This window comes from Corylus avellana, chromosome 5 (assembly GCF_965113065.1).
Source record: "Corylus avellana chromosome 5, dhCorAvel1.hap1.2, whole genome shotgun sequence".
NCBI lineage: Eukaryota > Viridiplantae > Streptophyta > Magnoliopsida > Fagales > Betulaceae > Corylus > Corylus avellana.
Window position 1 is genome coordinate 27247665 of NC_142494.1, and position 20541 is coordinate 27268205.

The following is a 20541-nucleotide window of genomic DNA, read 5'->3' on the forward strand; positions in this document are numbered from 1 at the left end:
TATGACATTATATGCATGCATGTTAACATAGGGAGTCAATTGTCAAACATTTAATATTTTAGTCTTATCCTTTTTTTTATTATTATTATTATTATTTTTTTTTATGAGTGTTATCTTCTAACTTATTGATACAGTGACCAAGCGTGTTGACAGCTCGGTTGAAAAATCCTAAAAGATAAAGGTCATAGTGACAGATGAAGGAGTAACGACAAAACCACCTTCAATACTTAATTCAAGAAAAATGAGATTAAGAATGTATAAAGACATAATGCTGACAAGAATAGTTAAAAATGAACGTACATTTGATATGGATTTCCCTGTCTTTATAGAGTTCTCTCATCTTTTTTTAGTAAGCGTGCTCAGTAAAACAAGTTTCGAAAGTAAAAAAATCAAGATGAAAGGCAATATGACTTCGTAATTTGCTTATCTTTGAAGGATGTCTCCGACGGCTCATTTTCTTATTGAATTCATCTAAAATTGACAAGATAGTAATTTGGCGGATATTGTTCCATTTTTTACTGAGGTTATGTGTCCCATTTTTTTGTTTGTCTTCCCATGGGGGTTGGGATTTTTCATCTTTCCACAATAAGGCAACAAAACATTATGGTCAGCATGGATCAATAATTTTAACAGCATTTTAATTTGATTATGTAAAAGCTAATTTAGTTATGGCAAGTAATCAGAAGTCCCAATAGACAAACTTCTTCATTATGGTTCTCATTAATTTCTGGAGCGTCAATTTGGCGAATAGTGATATACACCAAAAAGATGATGATTGATGAGGGAGTAATGATTTCACGAAAAGGTAAACAATAAATAAGAAATTGCTTGCCACGCATTTCAGATTGCTTCCGTAGCATAGTGGTAGTGCGTTCGCTTCGTAAGCGAAAGGTCGCGAGTTCGATCCTCGCCGGGAGCTCTAACGCGTTTTTCCTTTTTTTTTTTTGTCTTTATTTGAATCCAAAAAACTAGTTGGCCCCTTAGCGGCAGTGATAGCTGACACCTGTAAACCCTTTGTTTTTTTTTTGTCCTTCGTTGATTTTAGGGATCATAAAAGTATGTTGTTTAACACTCTATCGATTTATAAGCTTAATTAAATATGAGATTTTTGTTAAACTTTGTGAAATATATATATAGGCTTTGAAAAAGACTATAAAAGCTCTGGAATTTTTATTTGAACTTCTAAAATATGTTTTATAACTTTTATTTTTTATTTTTTTAATTTTTTTTTTCTATTCAAATTAGGGAAAAAAAGAAAAGGGATTTTATAACTTTTATTTGCTATGGTGAGAGCTCGGTTAAAACTGGGAAGTCCTAGACCAAGACTATGTTTTATGGCTTCTTGAATTGTTTTATGTATTATCATTTAATTTCCACTTTATTTATAACGGAATCTATACGATAATGGTAAATTGTGTGTGTGCCTTTTTTTGACATGTCTACACAAGAAGATGCAAATGGAGGAGGGAATTTGAATTAGTATTACTTTGACTTCATAAGATATGATTTATAGCCGATTGAGCAACCCATCAAGGATACACGATGATGAGAATTTGTTGGCTTAGAATAATGTACGTGCATCCTTGATTTTACCATTTGATGATACTTTTGGTTATTTATTGGATCATTCGCCAATTCTATAGATAGAAGCAACTTCAATCTATCTATTTAACCCATTTTGAAAATGTTGGAGATTTTTTTTTAAAATATGTTTTGGACATGGAAAGTTCCAACGAAGTTACTTGGGAATATATTGTTGAGCAATGTTATTAATCTGTGAATTCTATGTCATTATTACTCTTGCACTTATTGATTTAGCGGTTTTAAAATGCAGTTAATGGAAATGCGTTTTTTAAAAATGCAGTTAAGCGTATGCTAAAATCATTAATCCATAAAAAAGAAAAGTGTTGTTTCTATATATATATATATACCCACTGCACGAAAATAAGATCCAACTTTTAAAATTGTACGTTTTTAAAAACACACCTCTTATTTGCATTGGTGGCAAGAAAGTGTGGTTCTTGAGTCTACATTAATTAGGACTAGAATTTAATTCTATGTCCGGATACTAGCCTTCTCAATCCTTCTAATAGATAGTCTTTAGGCTCTAATTATTGGTTGCTTTATTTATTTATTTTGTTTTCATCGTGACTATATATCTTTCGTTCTGCATGGTGCAGTTAGCACTTGGTGGTTAGGTTCTAGGGTTTGGTGCTTAGCCCCTACCTTTCTATTTTTTTGTTTCTTGAATATAATTCTTTTCCCACTTAAAAAAATATATATATATATATAATTATTTTTCTTGTAACCAGCAGCATAGAGAGGAGGGTTTGGGACTCAAAAGATTAGAGGATTGGAATAAGGCCTCTACGATGAGACATATATTTGGAATCTGTTCGTGAATGTTAGTTCTTTGTGGGTAGCTTGGATATATTAATGGTTATGTTCTGAAAGGGAAGAGCTTTAGGCATGTCAAAGTAGTACCTCAAGCCTGCTCGTGGAGTTGGCGAAAACTTCTGAAACTAAGGGATACTCAATATATACTGTCAAGCATTTAGACTTACAATTGTGTTGAAACTTGAGGATATATATATATATATATATGGTTGGCTGCTATCAGTAGGTGCCAAATATTTTTCCTGCTAGATTCCACAGACTACAACAATGAACACCAAATTTGCAGCTATATATACTAATTAAGACAAAACAAGTTTATGTTCAGTTTTTAAGGAGACAGGATCTCCTTACACGAGCCCACTCCTTCCTAGGAAGAAACCTTTTCAATTCCCATTAATAGAGATGGAAAGCTAGTTGTCGAGATATATACAATATTCCAGCAACGAACTATATATGTCACAGCTTTCATGAGATCTGCTTTTAAAATGTGCTTGGGAGAGCCTTTGTCCCGATAGTAATTTTTTAAGTGTTCCTCTACTAATAGATATTGTTTCATATCCTTCTGTCCTAGATATAGAGGCAGTTTGTTGGGAGGCCAACAAGGTTAGGAAGGAAACTTTTTAACCAATTAATTAGCTACAGTATTTGCAGTACATTTATAGACGTGTACAGTATTAAATACGCCCAAAATCTAACAATAGAGGTTTTAGGGAACTAGAGAAAATGGTTTTGAGGATGGGGAATCAATTAAACCTCGTTTATTTGCTCATCTTCCTATTCTTGTCTTATTTCTTGCAAATTACCACAAACTATCTTTTTATTTATTTATTGTCATCTAGGGGTGTCCTTTTACTGTACTCTTCTTAAGAGATTGACAGTTTGAAGAATCTTTCAGTGAGATTATAATATAATATGTTTGGAATATTACTCAACCCAAAAAACTTAAACCCATGAGTTTGAGCTCAACTATGCTAGTTAACCACTTAAGCTTGTAACATCTTTTCAATGTGGGACTCAATCTCTTTATACTCATCGCACATGTAAACTTAACAATCTTTGTCTCATGTGTGAGTCTATCACCATATCATTACACTCCCTCTACTCCAATGACACTCGTCCATGCTCGTATATTGCACATTTATTCCTACTCCAAGGATCGGAGCTTTGTCCGTGCTTGCATCACTTCACCATACTACATACCACTATCGGCTCTAATACTGCTTTGAGAATTCTTTCAATGAAATCATAACATAGCATGTTAAGACAAATTTGTGACTTTGAGTCTAGCTATGCTATATTAACCCCTCGAACTTGCGACACATTTCTAATGTGGAGCTCAATATTTTTACACTCACACTTGTAAACTCAACATATATATATATATATATATATATATATATATATATATATATATATATATATATATACTACTAACATGTTATTTCATCTATAAATTATCTTGTTGGCTCTTGGAAACATTGGCACTCTTTTCAATTTCTCATTTAGCTTACTCAACAAAGGCGCATGTCTTTTTCTATCCTTTTTTCTTCTGGAAATCTTTCAAACCTCACTTTGTAGTTGATCTTCCATGTTTGAGTATTGTTTGGTTATCAGACTTATTGAAAGACAATGGAACATGTCTGCTTCTGCATTATACAAGCTTATGTTGGCCATGGTATATGGTTTATACACTTTGGAGAGCAAGGAACACAAGAACCTTCTAGAGTCTTTGAGTCTAGCTATGCTATATTAACCCCTCGAACTTGTGACACATTTCTAATGTGGAGCTCAATATTTTTACACTCACACTTGTAAACTCAACATATATATATATACTACTAACATGTTATTTCTTCTATAAATTATCTTGCTGGCTCTTGGAAACGTTGGCACTCTTTTCAATTTCTCATTTATCTTACTCAACAAAGGCGCATGTCTTTTTCTATCCTTTTTTCTTCTGGAAATCTTTCAAACCTCACTTTGTAGTTGATCTTCCATGTTTGAGTATTGTTTGGTTATCAGACTTATTGAAAGACAATGGAACATATCTGCTTCTGCATTATACAAGCTTATGTTGGCCATGGTATATGGTTTATACACTTTGGAGAGCAAGGAACACAAGAACCTTCTAGGAAAAGTCTTGGAATGTGTATTGTCCTTAATGAGATTATGTTTTGGGTCAAGCCAAATACAACACTCTCTATAGTACTCTTTGAACCAAAGTAGCTTCCTTTAGGTTTTGTATTTCAGGTTGGCTCAAAGGCTTTTCTAATCTCCCTCCTATCTTGGACGGTTTTAATTTGGTTTTTTATGTCCTGAAGAGGTAACTCAATCTGCTGGGACTACGCCTAATAAAGTGAAGGTCACTAGTTCGAATTCGCTTCCACCCTCTTGTGCGGACACGTCAAAAAAAAAAAAAGTTTTTTTATGTAAACTGTGCAATTGTATAGCTTCAACAGTACACAGCCCTCCCCCCACCAAAACAAAAAAGAAAAGAAAAGTGAGAGAGAGAGAGAGAGAGAAAGCAATGCATCACAGTGGGATATTATTCTAAATGAGATTGTAAACATGAAGATTTGATCTTATTAAAATGTTAATTAAATGATTAAATTCATTATTTAACTATTTCTTATAAGCTTAAGTTTTTGGGTTAAATATATAATTATTTAACATGGTATTAGAACATATATAGGTCATAAGTTTGAACAATATTGACTTGATCTGTATCATCTCTAATTTCAAATATCAATTATTTTACGTATTAGACCTCACCTATTAAGGAAATAATTTGAGCATATTTCACACTAGTGAGAGAATGTTAAAATATCAATCAAATATCTAATTTTTGTACCAATTTAAAATTTTAAAATAAATGATAATTTAACACCTAAGTAAAATGATGATAAGGTATGTAACAATGTGTTAATTTTCACAAAAGTGTACATTTTCAAATGCAACGTCAGATTTTCTGATTTTGGCTGTGTTTCTTTTTTCTCAGTACAGATAACCTTCTCAGGTCAATGAATGAAAAGTTTGAACGAGACTAATCTAAGGCGGTGGCTCACCAATATCAAAGTCTTCATACAGCAGCAAATATACTTTGAAGTTTTTGTCTCACATTTAAATTGAAATCAATTGCATTATTTGCATATTTATTAATTAACCACTGAAGCAAAACTAGGTAGGAAATCAAACAGGCAACCATAAACTAATTAGAAATTATTGAAACAAACGAGCAGAAACTTTCCTTAAACACTAGTGTATTGTTTCTGTATCATGTAGAGGGAGAATCTTGGTCTTCATTTGGCTCAACTCCTCTGTTGGTTGGAGAATGAAGAAGCTTAGGAGTCATGCTGAAGTGGACAGGTCTTATTGATTGGCTTATAGGGTATACAGGTGGAGCAAGAGAATTTTGCAAGAGATTATGTTGACTACCTGAGCTCAACATTTGAAAATGGTTGACTTGTCTGGGATCAATCTCCCCTGAAGCCATAGCATGGGGAGGGAAAAAGGATTGTGTTGTTCCAGGGCAAACCAAAATTTGAGACCCAGTTGATAAAGACAAGGCAGAAGGCAATGGCATGATGCTAAAGCTATGGTGATCTTGATCTGTTTGTGATGTGATGAATCCATGGCTTCCCAAATGATGAGGGGGGAAATTTGAAGGATCACAATTATGATAATTATATGGCAAAGGAGGAGTACTATTCATGAAACCTGTTGCTAAGGAAGGTAAATTAGCTCTTGACAAGAAGGTGTTGGATGAAAAATCATTACCTTCTAGCTTTTCTTCTTCATTATTCCTTCTTGCCCAATTGTCCTTTGGATTGATTGTTTCTCTTGCGGCTTCTTTGGATTTAGCCCGCCAAAAAGCATCCGCACTCCAAAAGTTACTGCTGTTCATGAACTTAAAGCCTTCTTGGTCATTAGATTGAGAAGCACCGACTTGATTGGAAGGTGGCAATATTGATTGATGATGATTTAGGAGGCTAAAGCTACCGGGTGGTGGTATAGGCAGTGGGGGGAGTTCATCGATTTCATGCTTAGCTGCATTGAGCAACCAATCAACAACTTTGCTAGGCTGATTAAGGCCAAGCCTATCTTGAAGCTCATACAATTGAATAGCAGTAGGAACTGAAAGCCTCACCCGCCTGTCTCTTAATCCTCTTATGGTGCATACTTTGCTGTGCCTGTCTTTTCCTCCAAAAGCACGCGATACTCTTACTATCCTTGGATCCTTCAATCTTAACCATGGTGTTGAAGTAGTACTGCTAGATGAAGCCTTGGTGATTTTATCATCACCCGAATTGCCTTCCTGCTTTTGTGAAAAATCTGCTTCCTTTGGAGTTTTTATCATCTTATGCTTCTCATCATTGATTAACCAGCATATATATATATACTACTGGTTAATTAATATAAAAAAAAAATAAAAAATCTAGGTTTACTTAAATGAGCATTGCATTTGTTGTTTAATTGTCACGACCATATATCTGCATCAGATCCATAAAAGAAGAATTATTAGATGAAAGAGGATCCAGATATATATATATATATATATAAAGAAAGGTTTCCTAAAATGAAGGAATCCTTCCAAAAAAAAAAAAAACAAACCAGTAGATTAGGTATATCCCCTATACCCACAACCCTCCCTAAAATAAGGAGAAATCATTTTCCCAAAAGTAAAATAGAATCGAAAATGCATGAGAAATATGTAGTGAATTAATTGTTGACTCTCAAAATTTTAGTTGATAATTCTCAATCACAAGAACTGAAGGGCAAATAGAAATCATATATATGAGAGATTCCAAAGTTAAAAAGCAAGACTCTCTAGCTTATTGTGAGATAGATCCATGCACAAAGCAGAAGTCTAAATATATATCATCATACTCTTGCTGAAATAAAAGCTAGGTTAAGATCTAGCTAGTATCAAGTGAACTTACATGAACTCTAAATATTCTTTCTGTAGCAGATGAATTTCCATGGTTGAATAATATTTGTAAACCTTATATATATATAAAGGTACCTTTGAATGTGCCTTCTCAAGTTGATAGCAAACTCGAGCAAGCAACTGGGAATAGCTAGGTTTCAAAGTTGGAATTTGCTTTAATTGCAGAGACTAAACTTGTTGAAGAAGTTGAGCCGGATGAGAAGAAAAAGAAGATGCCGGAATTCAACCGACCATGCTCCACGGAAAGATAAAGCAAAGGCACATATGCAGCCACGTGGCACATCTCACCATCGGCTAAATAAATGTGCTAGTCAATATCTTATCATTTTCTCTCCTCACTGAATAAGCAGTAATTGCCTCAACGAAAGGGTTACGGCTAATACTCTGCTAAGTACATCACAAAACGACATACTAATTTCTGGTTTTTAAGGAAAATATATGTTCTACCATGTTAACTAGTATTAATGTAGCTTCTACAGAGTCGTATATAGTTGCTATTTTCGACTGGGGGACCATGCAGGGCTGCTGCACATTTTTAAAAAAGTGGCCGGTGTGCCATGCTTTATTGACAACTACAAAAGGCTTTGCATCTCAATTCCTATCACATGGGTTGATGAATGCACGCCTAGCTAGTACCAAAGGAAGCGTCAACAACCCTTGGTCGCCCAACTTTGGTTCCATCTGTTGTTTGCTTATGAGACCTAATTAATTTCACCCTTAATTTGAATTAAGGTTTTTTTTTTTTAATTCAAATAAGGAAACCAGGGACCCCCCAAACTAATTAACACCCCATTAATTAATTTGCACTTACACCCACAAGTTATGACTTGGTACTGCAAATTAATCCTTCTCTTAAACCACCAATTTGTTCCGAGTAGTACTATATATGAGTCAGATTTGACATTAAATATGGACGGAATACATATAGTTTATGAGTGTAAGTCCGACTAAGGTGATAGTTTGGAAGGATAAAGTGTGGTTAACCCTAAAAAGGTAAATGTTACGAAAAAAATGCCCCTACATCAAATGCGTGCAAGTCATGTGTGATCGATGGTTTTCGTCACAATTAATGGCCAAATGTGACCTAATTAAGATGCTACCCAGAACAAAATTGTTGTTTTAGGGAATAATTAAGTTTATAAGCTGCATATGATTGCTATATCATGAACTATATATTAACATACTCTAGAAGAAAACAATTTTATTTAAAAATGATTCGACTCGGTTAATTTGTTAGTACTTAAAAGTGTTTTGTTGTAACATAAAAGTAAAATTAGTTTTGAGAGTTTTATATATGTTTTAGATTATATATATATATATATTAAAGTATTTGTTTTAAAAGCATGAAAAAGAGAATGGTTTAATAAATAAAGCAAGCCAAATATAATATATATGCAGTTAGATATCACACATGGAAAAGATTTGCGAGTGAAGAAAGAAAGCCACTTTGACAAGTCTATTCAAGGGCTACAAAGTTGTGTGGTCTATAGTAGTGTAAGAGCATTGTCATCTTGTTGTGTATGATAGCTACTACGTACAGACAATGAGAAGCTACCTTATAGGTGAGGGACCAATACATTTTCTCTTTTACACGACCCACTCAATAGATTGGACCACACAACTTTCCTGCAGAGAGATATGCACGGACCAAGTTTAACTTCAGCTTACACTCCTCAAACGATTATATAATCACTCTTTTCAAGAAAAAGTAATTAATGCATTTTGAGAGTCGTATGCCACTTTCTTTCTCATCATCTTTTAGGAAACTGCAAATTAATATGCTTTTTCACCTTTAAAAATGATTAGCTTGGAGGTGTTTGTGGATCCCAACACCTCCAAAAAACCCTAGCCTTCTCCGAATTGAATACCCCTTTGTGGGACAAGTGCAGATATTCATCAGAACTTTCCCTACCTTAATTTGCTAGTTGCTGTTTCCTAGCTAGCTAATATTGGATCCTGCAAAAGAAGAGAAAATTTCTAACGGTACGACTTTCTTTACTTAGGGTCAAAAACAAGGAGCCAAGAAACTGACGTACTCAAATCATCTTATCTTCCATGAATATGGAGAGTGGTTTCGATCAAACAAACACCCAAAGCAATCCTTACCTCTTAAATTTGGCATATAATGACAAGATATGTAAAAGGATAGGTTCCCCAGCATTTTACATAAAGACACGAACAATTAATTCCTCCACAAATATATATTTATATCTTCAATGGCTTTAAAAATTAAAAGACAAAATGTAACTTTTGAATTTCTTCATTTAGCATTTTATACACACACAATGACTTCTTAAAGTAAAGAACATGAAGCAAGACAGAAAACCCTAAAAACCGTGTAATTTTCTGTTTCTTGACAAGAAAGTTAGCTTTCGCACATCCATGTGAAGTTGCACCAATCTAGCTATCAGGTACAGATTCCCTTCCGTATGTTGATTACCAACAATTCTGAAACCAAAACCCTAATTTCTCCTAAAGCCAAACCAAGTTAATTAGCTTTAAATATAGTGTACGTAGTACTATAATGTATGTGTATATATATATATATATATATAAATGGCAAAATATATTGATTATAAATTTATCGAAAAGGCCTAAAAGGCAGCAGAACCAAAAAAAAAAAGTTATTAACTTAAATATTTTTTTATTCCATACTTTTTAAAGGAAAGCAAAAAAAGAAAGAGAAGAGAAGAAGAGAAATGATGACGACTAAGAAGAAGATGAGAAAGGCCTATCAGAGTTTATCACTAGTTTTTGAAAGGAGTTCCTTTTTTTTTTTTTTAATGAATCTATCAGAGGGGTTCTTCAATGACCTCCTACGACTTTGATTCAGAGAGAGAGAAGGCCATCCACTGCTTTAATTATTGGAAGGAAAGAAAGAGATTGGGAAAAAAAATGCTTAGGGTTTTCTTCATCTGTGTCTGAAGGGCTAGCTCCAAACAAGCAGTGGCGGGCATCCCAAGAAGGAGACAGTGAGGTTGGCACAGCCAGAGAGACTGACTTAAAGGGTGTACCATTATTGCCTAATAAATGGTCCCTAGATTCCAGACACAAGCCTTTGATCGGCTTACGACATATCACTCTCACCTTTCTGAATACCAGCAGGAGCAGCAGCAGCAGCAGCAACAGCTTATCTACCATCTACTATATATCTACTATAAAACTCAACCCATCCCTCTCTTCCCCCACCCACAAATATTTTCTTTTGGATGGGTTTTGATCAACATGTTATAGTTATCAGGAATGTAATTAACTCGATCCCTTTTAAATATATTTGTTAGGGTATCAGAGATAATATTGTGTTTCTACTTCATTGGGTATATATATATAAATAATACATTTGGGTATTTTGTCATAGAAGTTGGATTTCGAAATATGATGACTTCATGTGAGCACCTAATTGGAAGCAGCCAAAAACAGTATTGGTTCACCCATTTCAATAGTTACTCTTAAAGTTGTAGGCTAGCTACTATTGTTGCATTGAGAATCCAGACCAAAAAAGGAAAGAAAGAACAAAAGAAACATCTTTGTAACAGTAGTTCTAGCTTTATGCACGTTTCCCTTATGAGGTTAGAAGAAAAAAAAAGGATCACTACTTTCCATTAGTTCAAGTGCTTTGAAAATTACTATTTAAAAAGAACTTGTTAGAAGAAATATTAATAGCTGCAAGCATTGATCGAAAAATTCCAATATTATTAGCTCTTTGGTAGACGTACGACTGCTGGTTAATTCCTTCTGCTAATTTGACAAAAGTATGTTCAGAATTCTCCTTTCCCGCACACAAAGCTAATTATCCCAAGCTTTTAGGTCTAAAAAGGGGAAAGGAGGCGCACATCCTCCAGATCCTTGTTAGTTTGGAGTATATGAAGTGCTAATTAATCAGCTTTCTAAACTCTAGGAGGATAAAATGTGGAATGTGAAAAGCTTTTGACGCCGCACAGTATTAAAATTGTTCTGACAACATATAACGATAATAAGAAACACAAGTAGATTAAAGTTTTAAGGTAATTTAGGGAGAGAGAAAAATATCAAATAGGGTTGAGAACAAGCCCTAGTCATTCAAAAAAAAATCGAACTAAGAGTTTATTTGGGTGTACGTTTGAGGAGTATAAAAGTGCATTTTACACTTAAAAAGTCTGTTTCAAGAAAAAGTACTCATTTGATAAAAAAAATTGAAAGCGTTTTTAAATATCCAAAAAGTTAAAAAAATGGCTTGCCAACAAGCATTTTTCTACTTAAAAGCTCTATTTTCTAATGCAATCTCAAATATGCTCTAAGTATACAAGTTGAGCTTAAATAGCTAAAGCAAATTAACTGACTTTTTTTTTCTAAAAAAGAAAGGTAAAATTTTAATTATGACATAAATCAAACTACAAATCAAAATAAGAATTCTGTAAAAAAATTGGCGAAATCAGGAAATAAAAACCTTCTTAAATAATTAAATGAAATATTTTCTAAAATGTCAATTAAAAATAACTTTAAAGCGCTCCGAAAAGAGCTATTGGGGTCTTACTCTAATAATTATGCCGGATTTACTAGATATATATATATATATATACTAAGCGTTAGTTTCATTTAGATTTGACACCTCTTTTCAAGTGATAAGTGTAATTATCTCTATTGGCCAGTAATTGTTGGGAGGAAACCATTCGGTGGATGGCTAGTAGCTATAGAGAAAATTCTCTTCTAGACTTTGTGGTCAAGGTGATGCTTACGGCAACGATATATGGCTTATAGTGCTTGAGAAATTCAAGAATATATTATTCATTAAAAAAAAAAGAAAGAAAGAAAGAAGAAATTAATCTAGAATATTATTTAATGGTATTAATGCTCTCTTCGATATATCCTCTTCTAGGTTAGATCTTGGATCAATTATTTGTCTTCTTTCTAGCAGCTAGCCTTCTCCGGCCCTCTAATAGGTCGGGTACGTTTTGGGGATTCTCAATGATGTTACCGAACTGTTGAATATTCTTTCTTTCTGATGTTATCTGATTGGGTTTTTTTTTGGTGCTGTTTTTTCCTTGTGGAAAAAGGCTTAACATAAAAATCTCATAATTTATGCGAAATTAATAGACATTTAAATCTAAGCATATAATCACCAAAATATGAAAAATTACACAAAAATTTTGGTGATGAAGATGAAATCTTTTAAAAAATGATCTAAAAGTAAAATCTCTTTAGGGCCGTCAAACTCAAGAAATTACTATCAAAAGATGTTCAGAAATTATAGACACTAAGAACATTTACAAACTAATACAAGACCTTGACTTTGTAAGATCGACAAGCCTCCAACTCATCTTCTCGCTCACAATTTTCTTCAACGTGATTTTCTTTTATCGGATCTTTCCGATAGACTTCTCAATGAAGTGCACAATCAAACTAACAAAATCCTCTACAATGAACAATTTGGCTCTCAACAAATATTCTCCCTGAGTAAAGCTTCTCACGAAACCTAGCCTCCAATTTCGTACGTCTTTCTCTTAAATGAGATGTATATGTATCGCACGACAAAATCCTAGACCTGGGCCCAAATAAAATAGACGTTTTGGGCATAATTTTTACGGGGTGTCCAGACAGGTTAATGCTGTTCAGATAGGGGAAAGGCCTGTCCGGATAGGGTGTGCAAAGGATGAAAACAGCATTCTGGAACTTCTGTCAGACCTTGATCAACAGCTCCGATCAATAAACGTTTGTAGTCCGATTGAGCTGAAACTTTGCAGGAATGTTCATGACATATGAATCCTCATTGTGAATGGTGTAGATTGGATTCTGAGCATTCTACATCAGTGTTTGAACCTGTGGACAGTAATCTCTGCATTTTAGAACCAAATTAAGCTAACAAAAATACTAACACCTTGTTTGTAAAGTTATGGGCTGTATTATTTGATTACAATACAAATTATACGATAGAGATGTGTCAGAGCCTCAAGCGGCCAGCTCTCCACTTCCTGTAAATAGGGATTCAATTCAAACTTTTGTTTCGAATAATATGGCTTATAGTCACACCATCCTTAATGATCCAGTCTCAAAGGTTTGAATGTGTCAGAGCCTCAAGGGGCTGGGGAACGGGGGTAGAGTACTATGGCAAAAGGAAGAAAAAAAAAAAAAATTCTAGAGGTTTTTGAGGTTCAACATTTTATCAAATCAGGTTTAAAATTGTCAAATCACTCCTTATAAGGTATGCTTTGTTATCAAATAGCTCTTTTCATACACTTATTTGTTAAGAATTTTAGTAAAATTGTGACATGTATGCTAAAACAATGTCAAACCCAATGAAATAACTCCATGCATGTATGTTTAAAACAATGTCAAACCCAATGAAATAACTCCATATGTGTATTAGTGCTGGAGGGAGGGATTTGATAACGGAACATATCTTAAAAATTTATTTGACTAATTTTAAACCTTAGAAATTAATTTGACAAAATGTTAAAACTCAAGCTAGGCTTGTACAACATTTTTCTCTATGATAAAAAGTTAATGAATTTAAAGTAGGAAACACCCATCTGGCTACATCAGTTAGATCACATGTAAACCATAGGCATCACGAACATATATATATCATTTTGTACAAACATCAATATATGATTAACAGAAATGACAGTTGCAAAGGACATGCAGTAAGCTGACCGAACGACATACCAACGCAGCACCCTTTCCGCTCAGCTTACAAATGCTACTGACTCATGCAGAAAAGAAAAGAAAAAAAGATTTAATATATGATACGTAGTTGTCTTCTGAATTTTCATTGCTGGGTAATTCGCATTTCACTTTCTCTGCATTGACTGTACGCATTTATTTTTGCTCAGACTCTTGCTTTTAACTTTCTGTTTTTTTTTTTTTTTTTTTTTTTTTTGGGTTGGGATGGAGGGGTTTCTCCATGCTTTACATGGTCTAACCAGAGCAATATAAGTACTCCAACAGAACAGAAAGAAAACAACTAGTTAATAGAAGGTAAACAAATGGCAGCTAATTTAGACATTTTTACTGTCTCAACCTGCAAGACGATCGAATATCTCTCTCTCTCTCTCTCTGCCATAAATTGGTCATGGTGATCATCTTTTTCTTTTCTTTCTGTTTTGTTGACATCGTGATGATGTGATAAAGACATTATAAGAGTGATGGTGATAGTAAGCTGCCAGATTAATTGATGCATTTTTTGGGTCCATTTTGTGGAGCCGTTCACGTGTTCGGATTTCATGAAATTAATCCACATACGACTTGCTTTAGATCTCCTTTTTATTTATTTATTTTGAATGAAAAAAAAATAATAGTAAATAAAAAGAAACACATTTTGCAAATCCTAGCTTGATAGAGGTTAAAAAACTACCTTTAAGAGTGATATGGATTAATATCATCAGTTGGTGGACCTAACTGCCCTAATGTCCCATGTTACGCGTACATAGGAGTACTGTCTCATTAATTGTAACATTTCGGCTACATATTGAAAAGAGTACTCTACTTATAAGTTTTATATTGCTTATTTATTCGGTAAAACTATGTTTTATAAGTGATTTTAAGAAAATTCTAAATTAACTAGTTATTTTAAGGTAATAACACAAATATGACTAGTATTTTTTCTTTCCTAGCTTTCATGAAAATGCCCAAATTGGTTGACATCAACTTGAATGGGCAGCATGTTTTGCTTGTCGACGCCTATTGTCAGATATTAGGATTTCTGCATAATTTGAAAATGGTGCAATGAAGTGAATTTTCCAGCAAAACCTAACCATCCACTTTCTCATATATAAGAGCCCACTGAGAGGAAGAAAATGGAGGAAAAAGAGAGTTTTGAGTTGCCATACATGAATTTATTGGCATGAGTTGTAATCTCTTTCATTTATTATGTTCTCACTTTTGTGTGTTAGGGCTAGAAAATTGTGCAAAAGAAAATTCCTCTTTGCTTGTGTGAAAGTGACAGTAAGTGTAATATTGGGTTTTTCCGTTTGAGTGATTTCTTGTTACCATAATAAATTTTTTTGTAATCGCCTTTATTAGTGGACGTACCTCACATCGAGAGAACTATGCAAATTCTTGTATTCTCATATATAATTGTTATTGCCATCATAATCTATTGCACAACATATGGGTTGGTAGGAATAAGGTGTTCCACTGTCCTAATGCCTATGCCATTTCCAAAGGAATGTAGTGCAGGTATAAGAATCCAGTGTGATTGTGTGAGAGCATGAAACGATCAAGTTTACACTAGATGAATGTCATAATTTTAAGTAGTTAATATAACATGATTTGAATATATATATATATAAACTCCTATATATAATTTCCTAAGCAGATTAAAATATTACTAAAAGATTATCAAAATGCTCTATGCATTATGTTTATATTTCAAATTGTTGGCTTTTAATTTGGTCTGGTATGAAATAGTGTTGGTTGAAATAATTATTTAGAGTTATTCATGGGCATATAAATGGATATAAATGCATGGCACAAAGCAATACATGCAAATCAATAACATCAAGAACAGTTATTCAGAAACTTAATTTTAACTTAAAAGTAGATACGAATTTAATTAATGATGACACCTAAATTTTTCCTTTTGTTTCTCTTTCTCTTCTTAAAAATAAAAATGTGTTGGCAATGCTTCAAAAGCGCATCTTCTGCATGGTTGTAGAGAGAGAGAGAGAGAGAGAGAGGGAATGAGAGATTTGTTAAATTTTTTTTTTAAAAAAAATGAAAATAAAATTATTAAAAATTAAAGATGATTTAATAGAGTAGATAAATATTTAGAGAGTAGTATATATGGTGTTTTTGAAATATATTTTTAGATAAAATAGAAAAAGGAACAAAAATTTAGATAATCGGGAATTAGTTGTTGGTTGTATGAAATCACCCTAATAGGATTGCAGCTACCTAGCACTCAATTCTAGAGAGGGATGAAGCTTTCACTTTCGCAGGCGTGTTTGAGCTTTTCTTTTTTCTTTATCATCTCTTCCATGGAACCTCCAACATTAAAAAGGCATGGAAGCTCTATAATTGCAATGGAAAAAAGAGAAAGTTCTCATGTATCACAAAATTGCCGGGGCTAAAAAGAAGCTCATCTCTCATGTCTATAAATTCAACAAAAGCATTGACTGCTCTGTAACCATGCATATAATATATATATTGCCTTTATATATATATATATATATATATATATATATATATATATATGATTTTATTGGTAACTTCAACGTTTTACTTGTTTTTGTTATATCATTTACTGTGGAAGATTCAACAACTGAGTTGGGTGAATATTCGGGCAAAAATTTGATAAAGAGACATTTTTCTTATCAACCATTCATTCAATTTAGATAATTATAAAGTCATTTTTAGGTTTGTTGTATTGATTTCTGGTTGTTTTAATTCTCTTGTTAGGGCTGCCCGACCCTTGTAGTTTATAGGCTTATTTGCAACCTAATTCACCCTTTTAAAGATAGATTAGTCAAATTGATCATTTTTCATGTTGAAATTTGATGTGAAGCTGGCCCAATCCATTTTTGGGGTGGGGGCAAGTAGCCCAGTGTCGGTTCTATGATTTGGGAAATGTCCCACGTACGGACTGGGCCTAATCCACCAAGATATGTCGTGTCATGATATATTAATAATCTTCACCCAGCAAGACTGGGCTGGATCACAGAGAAATGTGACAACTGGACTACGAAAGCAAAATGCTTTTGTATTTTTGTTTATTATCCTTTAATTTTGTTAAATACTACATTAACTCCTTAACTTGGGCTGTCAAGGGTTTTAATTCTTTATGTATTCCAGGGAATTAAGGCTCGTATAGCTCGGAATTGTGTGTATATTGCGAATGATTTTATTTTTTATTTTTTATTTTTTTCTGCTTAACGGTTGTTTTAAGGGTAGAGGATTTGGTAGCCCAAAAATGTCAAGACTTTAAGTTACACTTTATCCTATTTTATAGATGTTTCTCGAGGACTGATACGCTCGTTTTGTAGGCCTATTGGAGACTAGCCATAAGAGAGAAAGTACGATGTAGCCTTGCAAATCAGCCATGGTTGAATCTTTTTTTTTTTCTTCTTAGTAATACAAATATACAATTTAGAGAGATGTTGGTTTCATGGGTGCTTCTATTCACCGAAATATATTATATTGCTAATGTAGAAGCCGCTCATTATATTAATATAGACCAGATCCTAATTTCATTGTATTCTTGTGTCTAAAGTTTTGAAATGGATCACTAACACATAAACTACATATCATATTGCAAAAATTCCTTGGTTTTGTGACTTACATATAATGACCTTTTTGGGCAAAAAAAAAAAAACGTCATTAAATAGTTAGTGACATTCAAATAGTGACCTTTTCAAAATGGCAAAAAGTAGACTAGAAATGGGCTAGTGTCGTTTGAACAATGAAAAACGACACTATTTGGTGACATTTCCAGCAAAATGTCACTATTCAAATGGTGTCGTTTGAATAGTGCACGGCACCTTATAAATGTGTCGTTTTGCAGTTTGCACTATTCAAATGTCACTACCTTTTAAAAAATTATAAAAAAAAATAATAATTTTTACCAAAATATATATAATAAATATTTTAATTTTTTTTTAACAAAAAAAAAAAAAAGTTTTATCCGTGTTGGGTGAAAGTGGAATTTTTTTATTGTTTTTTACTGTAAATGGTTGTTTTAAACGTAAATTTTGGGCACCAATATTTTCAAATTTTGATACGTTTTACTGTTTATACATCACTATTCACGCGTGATTAGTGACATGTGAATAGTAATTACTATTTATACATTAGCGATTAGTAATGTGTAAACAATAACACTATTCAAACGTTACTATTTTATGAATAGTGACATTTGAACAGTAAAAAAGTCACAATTTAATGACATTTTCTAAAAAAGTCACTTTTTAAATGCCATTAAACCCTTGAATTTTTGTAGTGTGTGACAAGATAACAAGGCTAAGGTGAAAGAGAATCGATTCATTTCTTCTTTTTTAAATTTAAAAATATTATTAAATGCGTAACCTCGTATGAATTCTACATGTGAACTTTACAAATTTAATAATAATTTTAGAAAGTAAAAAAATGGGAGAAACATCATGAAAACATACGTAGCATGTCTCGAGGTGAAATTGTATTTTTAGTGTTGGCACGACCACACCCCGTCGCCCCCCTCCCCCCTTCATCTTTTGATAATTTATATATTTTAATAGGGTTAGTGGATGGTGGGATGACATGCGATTCAAGTAAAAGTTGTTTTATTTTTTGTGATTATTGAAAGGGTCACTGCGGTCAGGGGGCAGAGAGAGGGAGAGGGGGGTTGAGAGGGGTCAAATGCCTCCCCTCACCTCCCAAAAATCCCCTTACTTTCTGGTAGAATTTTTTAGAATGCCTTAGTTGCGCACCCTTATTTATCTATAAGGGAACAAATATCTTTTAAGAGCACCAGGATTTATGACTCGATGGCTTGATTTTCTTTCTGTTCATGTGGTTTAACAATTAGGTTAAAGTATAGATGAATGTTGAAGACAAAGAACGAAAGTTGAAGATGAAGTTTTTTATTTTTTAACAAAACACTCCGTTTAAGCGGTATAATACGCGCCGTTTTACTAATATTCATAAACATGACTTTTAAGTCTTTAAGTCACACGACACCTACTAGCTTAGCTTTAGGCGCTTTGTTTGATACAAGGTGTGAAACTTTCAAACTGCAAATCATATTTCATATTCTTAAACAATTGATTTGACTTTTCTAATTCAAAGCTTACACCTAGTAGTGCGTAGGATCTATTTAGCTAAGTTTCCCTTAAAATTATTTTTTAAAATTGTTTTCAGAGCATAAAAAAAGTAGCTACAACTTACAAAGATCCATTTTCAGTAGTTTTGTTTTATTTTTTATTTTTATTTTTATTTTTTTCTACTAAGTGTCTTTGTTTTATCTAAACTTATCATATTGATGTTCTATGTTTGAAAACATGCTGTTTTCGATAATAATGATTTAACCATTTTTGAAAATACATTTATCAGTTCGTCTTTATACTATTTTTGGGTGGTTGTTTTTCAAAAACCCAACATGCCATTAGTAATCTAGTTATATATTTAAAACACAGCTACTCTTTATTTCAAAATTAAAAAATAAATAAATAACGATTAACCTGTAATTAATACTGAGTGCTAAACTGCAATTTGCCTATTTGACAAATTAGAGAATGAGAAGTCATTAACAATTTGCAAATTCTTCTAAATTCAACGTTCAAACCTTAAACAATTCAACTTACTTTTTTTCCTAATTTTCTTTTTAAAAAAAGTTTCAAGTACGTAAATTTGTAATAAATCTTTTACATTGATTAAGCTTTAAATAATAACTAAATTGTATGTTATATTTATATTTTCTAAAATAATAATTAAAGTACTGGCTCTGCCACTTAGTGACTACAGTTGAAGCAAATTTCTCAGAAACATGTGGAAAAAAAAAGGGTCTTCTTTTCATTTTTTAGGATTATTGAATGAAAGGAAGAGGTGCAGGTCATTGGCCCATTTTTCAAAGGTCAGAGACAATTTTATCTAAACTTTTGGACCCTTTTGCCTGAATATAAGGCTGAAATGGAGAGAATCCATTTCGAATCAATTGAAGATTTGAAGTGAAATGTTAGGTGCAGATGATTCTACAAATTCAATGGGATGGTAAGTAAAAGCTTTACTTTTCGCGGGTCGTACTATCCTTTTTAACAGCTTCTTGCAAGTTGCAACCATCTTGTGATGATTCAACTTCTTGAAAAAATTTGTGGACTTAACTCATTTTATAAAATCGGTTTAATAAAAAAATGGTTGTTCATTCTTTATAAAGATGTTCAAGATCTTGTTCACAGGTAATGTGAGAATATTTCTTAATACTCTCTCTCATGTGCAAACAGATATTTTTCTTGCTCATTGTTAGGAGGTAAATAGTATGGGCCTCATTTGTTTTGTAGTAAGCTCTAATACTATGAAAAAATTCGTAGACCTAACTCATCTCATAAAACCAATTTCATAAAAGATAATTGTTTATTCTTTATAAAGATGTCCAATGACTTATCCACAAACAATGTGAATGTTTGCCAAAACTTATAGGTCAACCACACATTGCTGATGGTCTATATATATAGATATCTCTCGAGTACAAAAAGGAAAGGTTGCGGGAAGCTCAAAAAGGAGCACTACTTTGAGTGTCTTCCGATCCTCTA

The 20541-nt window shown here is 33.0% G+C and overlaps 1 protein-coding gene and 1 non-coding gene across 3 annotated transcripts; one reads left to right on the forward strand and one right to left on the reverse strand.

Moving 5' to 3' along the window:
* The first annotated feature begins 847 nt into the window (after positions 1-847).
* TRNAT-CGU (transfer RNA threonine (anticodon CGU)) lies at positions 848-919 on the forward strand. Its single transcript has one exon. It is a non-coding gene; the product is annotated as a tRNA-Thr (tRNA).
* Positions 920-5493: 4574 nt separating this feature from the next.
* On the reverse strand, positions 5494-7628 carry LOC132181316 (transcription factor TCP13). 2 transcript variants are annotated; one of them, XM_059594480.2, is made up of 2 exons: positions 7421-7628; positions 5494-6887 (listed from the first exon to the last, which is right to left on the reverse strand). In XM_059594480.2, exon 2 carries the CDS (start codon positions 6752-6754, stop codon positions 5672-5674), a length of 1083 nt encoding a protein of 360 aa, XP_059450463.1. In that variant the 5' UTR covers positions 6755-6887; positions 7421-7628; the 3' UTR covers positions 5494-5671. The 2 variants fall into 2 exon arrangements, with proteins under 2 accessions (XP_059450463.1, XP_088372927.1); XM_088516801.1 differs by lacking the exon at positions 7421-7628 and adding an exon at positions 7338-7413.
* Between the last annotated feature and the right edge of the window lie 12913 nt (positions 7629-20541).